This window comes from Mesocricetus auratus, unplaced genomic scaffold (assembly GCF_017639785.1).
Source record: "Mesocricetus auratus isolate SY011 unplaced genomic scaffold, BCM_Maur_2.0 Super-Scaffold_100044, whole genome shotgun sequence".
Classification (NCBI taxonomy): Eukaryota; Metazoa; Chordata; class Mammalia; order Rodentia; family Cricetidae; genus Mesocricetus; species Mesocricetus auratus.
The window spans coordinates 1,175,720-1,187,500 of record NW_024429221.1 but is presented as its reverse complement, the minus strand read 5'-3'; the positions used below and the strand labels follow the sequence as shown (position 1 = coordinate 1,187,500).

Genomic DNA, 11,781 nt, shown 5'->3' with positions numbered 1-11,781 from the left:
GCTGTGAGAGCTTACACTAGAGGAAGCCTGTGCTGTAAGAGCTTACACTAGAGGAAGCCTGTGCTGTAAGAGCTCACACTAGAGGAAGCCTGTGCTGTAAGAGCTCACACTAGAGGAGGCCTGTGCTGTAAGAGCTCACACTAGAGGAGGCCTGTGCTGTAAGAGCTTACACTAGAGGAAGCCTGTGCTGTAAGAGCTTACACTAGAGGAAGCCTGTGCTGTAAGAGCTCACACTAGAGGAGGCCTGTGCTGTAAGAGCTTACACTAGAGGAGGCCTGGGCTGTAAGAGCTCACACTAGAGGAAGCCTGTGCTGAGAGCTTACACTAGAGGAAGCCTGTGCTGAGAGCTTACACTAGAGGCCTGTGCTGTAAGAGCTTACACTAGAGGAAGCCTGTGCTGTATGAGCTCACACTAGAAGCCTGTGCTGTGAGAGCTCACACTAGAGGAAGCCTGTGCTGTAAGAGCTCACACTAGAGGAAGCCTGTGCTGTAAGAGCTTACACTAGAGGCCTGTGCTGTGAGAGCTTACACTAGAGGAAGCCTGTGCTGTAAGAGCTTACACTAGAGGAAGCCTGTGCTGTATGAGCTCACACTAGAAGCCTGTGCTGTGAGAGCTCACACTAGAGGAAGCCTGTGCTGTAAGAGCTCACACTAGAGGAAGCCTGTGCTGTAAGAGCTTACACTAGAGGCCTGTGCTGTGAGAGCTTACACTAGAGGAAGCCTGTGCTGTAAGAGCTTACACTAGAGGCCTGTGCTGTGAGAGCTCACACTAGAGGAAGCCTGTGCTGTAAGAGCTTACACTAGAGGCCTGTGCTGTGAGAGCTTACACTAGAGGAATAGGAAGCCTGTGCTGTGAGAGCTCACACTAGAGGAAGCCTGTGCTGTGAGAGCTCACACTAGAGGAAGCCTGTGCTGTAAGAGCTTACACTAGAGGCCTGTGCTGTGAGAGCTTACACTAGAGGAAGCCTGTGCTGTAAGAGCTTACACTAGAGGAAGCCTGTGCTGTAAGAGCTCACACTAGAGGAAGCCTGTGCTGTAAGAGCTTACACTAGAGGAAGCCTGTGCTGTAAGAGCTTACACTAGAGGAAGCCTGTGCTGTGAGAGCTCATACTAGAGGAAGCCTGTGCTGTAAGAGCTCACACTAGAGGCCTGTGCTGTAAGAGCTTACACTAGAGCCCTGTGCTGTAAGAGCTTACACTAGAGGAGGCCTGTGCTGTAAGAGCTTACACTAGAGGCCTGTGCTGAGAGCTTACACTAGAGGAAGCCTGTGCTGACAGCTCACACTAGAGGAGGCCTGTGCTGAGAGCTTACACTAGAGGAGGCCTGTGCTGTGAGAGCTTACACTAGAGGAGGCCTGTGCTGTAAGAGCTCACACTAGAGGAAGCCTGTGCTGTAAGAGCTCACACTAGAGGAAGCCTGTGCTGTAAGAGCTCACACTAGAGGAGGCCTGTGCTGTAAGAGCTTACACTAGAGGAAGCCTGTGCTGTAAGAGCTTACACTAGAGGAAGCCTGTGCTGTAAGAGCTCACACTAGAGGAGGCCTGTGCTGTAAGAGCTTACAGTAGAGGAGGCCTGTGCTGTAAGAGCTCACACTAGAGGAAGCCTGTGCTGAGAGCTTACACTAGAGGCCTGTGCTGTAAGAGCTCACACTAGAGGAAGCCTGTGCTGTAAGAGCTCACACTAGAGGAAGCCTGTGCTGAGAGCTTACACTAGAGGAAGCCTGTGCTGAGAGCTTACACTAGAGTCCTGTGCTGTAAGAGCTTACACTAGAGGAAGCCTGTGCTGTATGAGCTCACACTAGAAGCCTGTGCTGTGAGAGCTCACACTAGAGGAAGCCTGTGCTGTAAGAGCTTACACTAGAGGAAGCCTGTGCTGTGAGAGCTCACACTAGAGGAAGCCTGTGCTGTAAGAGCTCACACTAGAGGAAGCCTGTGCTGTAAGAGCTTACACTAGAGGCCTGTGCTGTGAGAGCTTACACTAGAGGAAGAGGAAGCCTGTGCTGTGAGAGCTCACACTAGAGGAAGCCTGTGCTGTGAGAGCTCACACTAGAGGAAGCCTGTGCTGTAAGAGCTTACACTAGAGGCCTGTGCTGTGAGAGCTTACACTAGAGGAAGCCTGTGCTGTAAGAGCTTACACTAGAGGAAGCCTGTGCTGTAAGAGCTCACACTAGAGGAAGCCTGTGCTGTAAGAGCTTACACTAGAGGCCTGTGCTGTGAGAGCTTACACTAGAGGAAGCCTGTGCTGTAAGAGCTTACACTAGTGGAAGCCTGTGCTGTAAGAGCTCACACTAGAGGAAGCCTGTGCTGTAAGAGCTCACACTAGAGGAAGCCTGTGCTGTAAGAGCTCACACTAGAGGCCTGTGCTGTAAGAGCTTACACTAGAGGCCTGTGCTGTGAGAGCTTACACTAGAGGAAGCCTGTGCTGTAAGAGCTTACACTAGAGGAAGCCTGTGCTGTGAGAGCTCACACTAGAGGAAGCCTGTGCTGTGCTGAGAGCTCACACTAGAGGAAGTCTGTGCTGTAAGAGCTTACACTAGAGGAAGCCTGTGCTGAGAGCTCACACTAGAGGAAGCCTGTGCTGTAAGAGCTCACACTAGAGGAAGCCTGTGCTGTAAGAGCTTACACTAGAGGAAGCCTGTGCTGAGAGCTCACACTAGAGGAAGCCTGTGCTGTAAGAGCTCACACTAGAGGAAGCCTGTGCTGTGAGAGCTCACACTAGAGGAAGCCTGTGCTGTGCTGAGAGCTCACACTAGAGGAAGCCTGTGCTGTGAGAGCTCATACTAGAGGAAGCCTGTGCTGTAAGAGCTTACACTAGAGGCCTGTGCTGTGAGAGCTCACACTAGAGGCCTGTGCTGTAAGAGCTCACACTAGAGGAAGCCTGTGCTGTGAGAGCTCACACTAGAGGCCTGTGCTGTGCTGTGAGAGCTCACACTAGAGGAAGCCTGTGCTGTAAGAGCTTACACTAGAGGCCTGTGCTGTGAGAGCTCACACTAGAGGAAGCCTGTGCTGTAAGAGCTTACACTAGAGGCCTGTGCTGTGAGAGCTCACACTAGAGGCCTGTGCTGTAAGAGCTCACACTAGAGGAAGCCTGTGCTGTAAGAGCTTATACTAGAGGCCTGTGCTGTAAGAGCTCACACTAGAGGAAGCCTGTGCTGTAAGAGCTTACACTAGAGGCCTGTGTTGTGAGAGCTCACACTAGAGGAAGCCTGTGCTGTAAGAGCTTACACTAGAGGCCTGTGCTGTAAGAGCTCACACTAGAGGAAGCCTGTGCTGTAAGAGCTTACACTAGAGGCCTGTGCTGTGAGAGCTCACACTAGAGGAAGCCTGTGCTGTAAGAGCTTACACTAGAGGAGGCCTGTGCTGTAAGAGCTTACACTAGAGGAAGCCTGTGCTGTAAGAGCTTACACTAGAGGAAGCCTGTGCTGTAAGAGCTCACACTAGAGGAAGCCTGTGCTGTAAGAGCTCACACTAGAGGAAGCCTGTGCTGTGAGAGCTCACACTAGAGGAAGCCTGTGCTGTGCTGAGAGCTCACACTAGAGGAAGCCTGTGCTGTGAGAGCTCATACTAGAGGAAGCCTGTGCTGTAAGAGCTTACACTAGAGGCCTGTGCTGTGAGAGCTCACACTAGAGGCCTGTGCTGTAAGAGCTCACACTAGAGGAAGCCTGTGCTGTGAGAGCTCACACTAGAGGAAGCCTGTGCTGTAAGAGCTTACACTAGAGGCCTGTGCTGTGAGAGCTCACACTAGAGGCCTGTGCTGTAAGAGCTCACACTAGAGGAAGCCTGTGCTGTAAGAGCTTATACTAGAGGCCTGTGCTGTAAGAGCTCACACTAGAGGAAGCCTGTGCTGTAAGAGCTTATACTAGAGGCCTGTGCTGTAAGAGCTCACACTAGAGGAAGCCTGTGCTGTAAGAGCTTACACTAGAGGCCTGTGCTGTGAGAGCTTACACTAGAGGAAGCCTGTGCTGTAAGAGCTCACACTAGAGGAAGCCTGTGCTGTAAGAGCTTACACTAGAGGCCTGTGTTGTGAGAGCTCACACTAGAGGAAGCCTGTGCTGTAAGAGCTTACACTAGAGGCCTGTGCTGTAAGAGCTCACACTAGAGGAAGCCTGTGCTGTAAGAGCTTACACTAGAGGCCTGTGCTGTGAGAGCTCACACTAGAGGAAGCCTGTGCTGTAAGAGCTTACACTAGAGGAAGCCTGTGCTGTAAGAGCTCACACTAGAGGAGGCCTGTGCTGTAAGAGCTTACACTAGAGGAAGCCTGTGCTGTAAGAGCTCACACTAGAGGAAGCCTGTGCTGTAAGAGCTCACACTAGAGGAAGCCTGTGCTGTGAGAGCTCACACTAGAGGAGGCCTGTGCTGTAAGAGCTCACACTAGAGGAGGCCTGTGCTGCTGAGCCACTCTCAACATTGGACCAAGTTCTCAGAGAGTCTTCATGAGTACTGACAGCTCGATCTTCCCTAAACAGTGTAGTTTTCCTTTCTAATTTATCCGTGTGTTTATTATTATGCATGTGTATGTGGAGGTAGGGGACAACTTGAGAAGTCTGTCCTCAGGCTGAGAGTTGCCTGCTCTGGAGGCTGGAGATAAGAGTTTAATACCCAGATCCCACTTAAAGGTAGAAAGAGGAAACAGACTCTGAATTGTCCTCTGACCTCTGTTATCCACATGGCCATACACACATCCCATTATGCACACATACATTAATTACCTTTTTTAAATAGTATGTTGAGCTTTTTCCTCCATCGTAGATGTCAGGGATCAAATTCAGGTCACTATGCTTACATGGTACGAACTTTTGTGCCATTGAAGGTAACCTGTATATGGTGTAGAGATTACCTTCATCCCTAAAATGTTTCCTCTGTGTTCTGTGGACTGAAACCAGGACCTCCTGCCTTCTAGGCAAGCACTCTGTCCCAGAACTACCCAGCTTTCTCTGCTCAGTCCTTCCACCCTAGTCTTTTGCTTTTTCGTCAGTGACAGGATCAAACCTAGGGCCTGTGCATGCAAGTCCAGGTCTCTCCACTGAGTTTGATCTCATGATTGCTGCCGGGAAGACAAGTGGGTGGAGAGAGACAAGGCACGACAAGTTGATAGAGGCACTAAAGACAATAAAGTGCTTTGTAATAAGCTTAAACAAGGAGGTGAGAGGTCATAAACAGAAACTAAACACTTCTGAAAGAAATTAGAGTGGGGCCAGCAATTTGCTTCCGCAGGCCAAAGGAAACCATTTTATTCTGATGTGTTCCCATGTTTTGCCTGCATGTATGTGTGTGCACTATGTGCATGCCTGGTACCCATGGAGCCCAAAGAAGGCATTGGGTCCCCTGGAACTGGAGTTGATTGTGAGCCACTATGTAGGTGATGGAGATTGCATCCAGGGCCTCTGCAAAAGCAGCAGGTGTTCTTAACCACTAAGTCATTTCTCCTGCCTGGGTGAAAGATTTTTCAGCAAGAGTGCCAACACCAGCCAATGGGGAAACTGGACACGCACATGTTTTAGAATGGGGAGGGGCTGGGGCCATGGCTCAGGTACAGTACTTGCACAGAGTATCAACAAGTCCCCAGGTTCAGTTCCCAAGATCACAAGAAATTGAATTAAATTAAAATCACACATAAAATAGAAAATATATACAGCAGAAAGACTGCAGATCCATGAAAAGTAACAGGAGATAGTAATTGCCTCACTCCTTCATTAATTTAGAAATAAGCTTCAGTTTGTACAAATTGGTTGGCTAGCCTTAAAACTGGGGTATGTAATTAATGTCAAAACCCATCAGTGAGATGTACAAAGTTTACAATGAGAACATATTTTAAACTTTTAAATTCTCATTTAATATTCGGTGTGTTTTCCTGTTCAACAATTTTCTTGCAGCCCGCAGAGTTTTCGTCCTGCCCATTGAACTCAGATGAAGCTGTTAATAAGTGGCTGCATTTTTATGAGATGAAAGCTCCTTTAGTTTGTCTACCAGTTTTCATCTCCAAAGACCCGGTGAGTCTTCATCTGCCTTTTATACTCAGTGATAATGCTTCCTGCTCATTTTTAAAGTATGCTTATTGTGTGTGTGTGTGCGCGCGTGTGTGTGTGCGTCAGATAACGCCTTGTTCTCAGTGTTCTCCTAACATGAGTACGCAGATCAAACTCAGGTTGCCTGGCGTGGCCACAAGCACTTTTGCCAGCTGTGACCCATCTTGCCATCCTCGTGGGTATTGTTATTTAAGCATGAGGGTACCTTGTGGATTATCTCTCTTGTTTTGGGGGTTTGACACAGAGTCTCTCTACACAGCCTGGGCTATCCTAGAACTCACTATGTAAACCAGGCACCTGCTTCTGATTCTCAAGTGCTGGGATTAAAGGCATGTACCATCTCATCTGACTGTTGTTTTTTTTATTTTTTGACCTCATGCATCAATCCAGGCCACAACCTACTCCTTATGTAACCAAGGATGACCCAGAACTTCTGATCCTCCTGACTACATCTGCCTCCAAAATGCTGAGGTTACAGGCATATGTCACCATGCCCAGTTTATGGGAACTGTCATAAAAGATGAGGGAATACATAGCTTTCTACACTGAGCATTGGGCAGAGCAGACTTTACCTTCAAGAAAGTAAAAGAACAGGCATTTTAAATTACACAGAAGTTGTTCTATTAAATAATAAAAGAGTTGGGCATGGTGGAACATACCATTATTCCCAGTACTCCTTAGGATCTCTATGAGATCCAGGCCAGCCTGGGCTACAAAATGAGACCCAGCCTTAAAAAAATAATAATAAGATTTAGGTCTCCTACTTTTGTTTTTGGTGTTCATCATATTCTAATGCTACAGACTTGAAACAATGTGCTGTCCACCAGTTCAAAGAAAGTGCCTGCCAAAATAGTGATGGGGAAGCCTTTGGAGCAGTGACTGTTAGATTTCTATCTTTACAAGACTGTAAGATTATCAGTTAAAAGATTACCAGTGACAAGATTTTGTAGAAATATTGCAAATGTGTCTATTGACACATGAGTCCCTGAGCAGAAGGCATATAGATATCAAAGCCAAAGCATTTAATCTCTCAGAGACAAAGATCTTAACCTATATAAAAACTAAATTTTGTTACTTTTATGTGTATGGATGTTTTGCATACATGTATGTGTGTGTACCATATGTGTGCCTGGTGTCCCTGGAGGCTATAAGAGGGTGTCACATTCCCTGGAACTGGGTTACAGATGGTTACAGCTGCCACATGGATACTGAGAATTGTACCTGGGTCCTCTGGAGGAGCAGCCAGTGCTCTTAACCACTAAGGCATCTCCCCTGTCCCCTATGTTGTTAATTTTGTTTTGTTTTTATGAGACAGGGTTTCTCTGTATTGTTTTGGAGGCTGTCGGTCCAGCCTGGCCTCGAACTCACAGAGATCCGCCTGCCTCTGCCTCCCGAGTGCTGGGATTAAAGGCGTGCGCCACCACCGCCCGGCTATGTTGTTAATTTTTTAAATAAATAATATGCAGAATAGGGTAGAAAGCTGCAGTTGAATAAAAATGTTAAAGGTCTTACCAGAAGGACGTATAAGAGAGGGGAGGAAGGAAAGGAGGGAGTTACACTGTAGTGTCTCTACCTGACTACTCTCTTGCATCCTTTTCTCAGCTGGGACTCCACTGCTTACTTAAACACTAGTCAGCTGGAGATGTGGCTCAGTAACAGAGGCCTGGCGTGCATGGGGCCAGGATTCAAGCACCAGCACTAACAAAACATTTAATTGCAGGGTTAGTGATAGATGCCTATGATTCAGGAGATGCAGGTAGGAAGATTGGGAGTTCAAAGCTAGTCTCAGCCACATGGTAAGTTCCTATCTCAAAGAATCAAAACAATTTTAAAAGACTTTTAAAAAGTAACAGAAGGCTTCCCCTTCCCCTTGAGTACACTGTAACCAAGATAACTTGAATCCATACCAACAAGACTGTCTGCTATCCTAGGGGCTTGACTTGCGGCTGGAGCACACTCATTTCTTCAGTCGTCACGGAGAAGGTGGACATTACCACTATGACACTACCCCAGACACAGTGGAGTATCTCGGCTACTTCTCACCCGCACAGTTCCTCTATCGCATTGATCAGCCCAAAGACACCCATGCATTTGGGAGAGATTAAAGCAGCTGATGCTTGCTTAGAAGAAGCAGTGATTGGCTAAGGTTAATTCACTAACGCAGGAGCTGATACTAATTCAAAAAATCCAGGACAGGGACAGGGAGAGAGTGCTTCCCTAGCAAGCTTAACCCCAGCTTAACCCCCGGCACAGAAGAAAAACAGTAAGAGTAACTCCACTATGCAAACATTTTATGGCATTTGAAATGCAGGGATATGGATACGTGATACGCATAATTCCTTCATCTTCTTGTGAAGGAGATTATTGGGAACAGGAATACCTAATTAGGCATACCTCTTGGCTCCTCCTTAAACCTCAACCTCATGCCAGGACCCCACCATGGACTTGGCAGGATGATGGAGGAAGGGTGGGAATCCAAACACCTGTGTGTTACTCTTCCCAATATAACTACATTCAAGAAATCTTTTTATATTTTTCAAAAAAAGGACACTATTGCCGTGTGATGGTGGTTAGTGTGTGGTGATGATGGTTCGAAAACTCCTTGCTATTCTGTACTATAGAACCTGCGATCGTTATCCAGAAATCAATTCTCCATGATAATGTTGACAAGGTGTGGGTCCCGGAACTCCTTAGAACTAAGCCATAAATGTTCTGATTCTTTACTTTGTAATGCACATGACTTGTGAGTATAAGTCCCCAAATTATTTTTAAATAAACATGCTTTTGAGGCAAAACTGAATAAAATCATATTTAATGTGATACTGCTTCTTTTAGTATCTTACCTAAACAAACGTATTTTTTAAAAATGTGTATGCTACATGTGTGCATGTCCTCCTGTGTGAGTACGTGTGAGTGCATGTGCATATGGGGCCAGAGGTCATGCCCAGTATCTTTGATTTCTCTCTGCCTTGAATACTGAGGCTTGCTGAACTCAACGCTTGCTGACTGAGCTAGGCTAATTATTCGGAGTGACACTGCCTTCACCTCCTGAGCACTGGGATTACAATGAGCTGCCATACCCACCTGCTTTTTAATGTGGGTTCTGCAGGTCCAAACTCCAATCTTCACACTCCTGCAGCAAGGACTTTATCATCTCCCCAGCCCTGCATTAGTGTTCTTTCATTTCATTTCCCTGCCCTCTGGAGCTGAGTGAGGTGTTAACTCACCATCGTAGCACAGTGCCAAAATAAACATACAGTAAAGACTGGCTGGCTGGCTGGATGACTAAGCCAGACTTGTCACTAGATCCTGGATACGTTTGGTTGGAAAAAAATCAAACAAATACCGGTGGGATGTAAGGAGAATTACATTTCCTTGTGGGGTCCCACGCAGTGACGATGGATTTGTTTCCTTAATTTGGTTCCAATATCAAGACCGATGAAATCAGATACAGCCAAGTATAACTGTGATGTAATGAAGGCTTCTAGGACCGGAGAGATGGCTGGAGGTTAAGAGCACTGACTGCTCTTCCAGAGGTCCTGAGTTCAATTCCCAGCAACCACATGGTGGCTCACAACCATCTGTAATGAGATCTGGTGCCCTCTTCTGGTGTGCAGGCATACATGCAGACAGAACACTGTATACATAATAAATGTTTAAAAAAAAAGGTTTCTAGACAGATTAGGACAGCTACTAGGCCTGTCTGGAAAAAAAATAAAATGGCCTCACAGAACAGGGAAAGACTGGCTTTAATGGTTCCTGCATGAGCTCTGGATTTCCCACAGGTATCAAAGACACATGTGGGTGCTGTAGGTTTGTCAAACTGTATAGTAAAAGGTAAAATGGAGCCAGGCGTTGGTGGCGCGTGCCTTTAATCCCAGCACTCGGGAGGCAGAGGCTGGCGGATCTCTGTGAGTTCGAGGCCAGGCTGGACCGACAGCCTCCAAAATAATACAGAGAAACCCTGTCTCAAAAAACAAACAAACAAACAAAAAGGTAAAATGGGGGTCGTATGTTTTAAAGGCTGTTAGTGGTTGTCTTGGGGTTTCTATTGCTGTGAAGAAACAAGGCACGGTAACTTACATAGGAAACATTTAATTGGGGGATGGTTTACAGTCCAGATGTTTAGTCCATTATCATGGCTGGAAGCATGGCAGACATGGTGCTGGAGAGGCACTGAGGGTTCTACATCTCAATCCTCAGGCAGCGGAAAGGAAGAGTGAGCCAATGGGCCTAGCCTGAGCGTCTGAAACGTCAAAGTCCATTCCCTGTGACACACTTCCTCCAACAAGGCCACGCCCCCAATCATGCCACTCCCTATAAGTGTATGGGGCAATTTCATTCAAACCATCACAGCAGTCAAGCACCAAAAGTAGAATTGGCAGTGGAAAGATGGCTCAGAAGGGCTTGCTGCTCTTCAGAGGACCTGAGTTCATTTCCTACCAACCACATCAGGCAGCTCCCAACTGACTAACTCCTGCTCCAGAGATGCCAGTGCCATCTCCTGACCTCCCTGGATACTGCACATGCATGCATCAGGGACACACACACACACACACACACACACACACACACACACACACTGCATATGCATGCATTGAGGGACACACACACTGCACATGCATGCATCAGGGACACACACATTGCACATGCATGCATCAGGGGCACACACACACTGCAATGCATGCATCAGGGACACACACTGCACATGCCTGCATTCAGGGACACACACACTGCACATGCATGCATCAGGGACACACACACACACTACACATGCATGCATTCAGGGACACACACACTGCACATGCATGCATCAGGGACACACACACACACTGCACATGCATGCATGCAGAGACACACACATTGCACATGCATGCATCAGGGACACACACACTGTACATGCATGCATCAGGGACACACACACACTGCACATGCATGCATCAGGGACACACACATTGCACATGCATGCATCAGGGGCACACACACACTGCACATGCATGCATTCAGGGACACACACACTGCACATGCATGCATCAGGGACACACACACACTGCACATGCATGCATTCAGGGACACACACACTGCACATGCATGCATCAGGGACACACATTGCACATGCATGCATCAGGGACACACACACACTACACATGCATGCATCAGGGGCACACACACACTGCACATGCATGCATTCAGGGACACACACACTGCACATGCATGCATCAGGGACACACATTGCACATGCATGCATCAGGGACACACACACACTACACATGCATGCATCAGGGACACACACACATTGCACATGCATGCATCAGGGACACACACACACTACACATGCATGCATTCAGGGGCACACACACACTGCACATGCATGCATCAGGGACACACACACACTGCACATGCATGCATCAGGGACACACACATACACACACACACACCCCTCTGCTGGGATTGGACTGCCACAGAATTAAGTCTAACCGGAAAGAACTGATACTCATCGCCGCTGAGCTGGCTGAGTGCTGTCTGCTCTACCTGGGTGGAAATCCAAGGTAGACAGGCTTGTAGAATGTTGGTCTCCCGCAGCTTTCCCTCGGTGTGACAGTGGCGGGGTTGGGGGCATTGTCAAATGGCACTCTCTGAGAACTTTCTGGCATCTTCAGCTGTCAGTGCCATGGTCATAACTACCTGTGGCATGCTAGAACAGTGTTTGAGAGCCAGGGCACCTAGAAGGCTGTTCAGACTCTGGACGCTGGGCCC

General features: G+C 47.7%; 1 protein-coding gene across 5 annotated transcripts in view; it reads left to right on the top strand.

The window, feature by feature from the left end:
• Positions 1-8,844, top strand: part of CUNH11orf54 (chromosome unknown C11orf54 homolog) — a 30,262-nt gene extending 21,418 nt beyond the window's left edge. For all 5 annotated transcript variants that reach the window (XM_040735227.1, XM_040735231.1, XM_040735230.1 and 2 more), the window contains 2 exons: positions 5,872-5,988; positions 7,956-8,844. In XM_040735227.1, the coding sequence (XP_040591161.1) occupies positions 5,872-5,988; positions 7,956-8,129 (291 nt within the window). In that variant the 3' untranslated portion in view covers positions 8,130-8,844. The remainder of the gene's footprint in view (positions 1-5,871; positions 5,989-7,955) is intronic.
• The last annotated feature ends 2,937 nt before the right edge of the window (positions 8,845-11,781 follow it).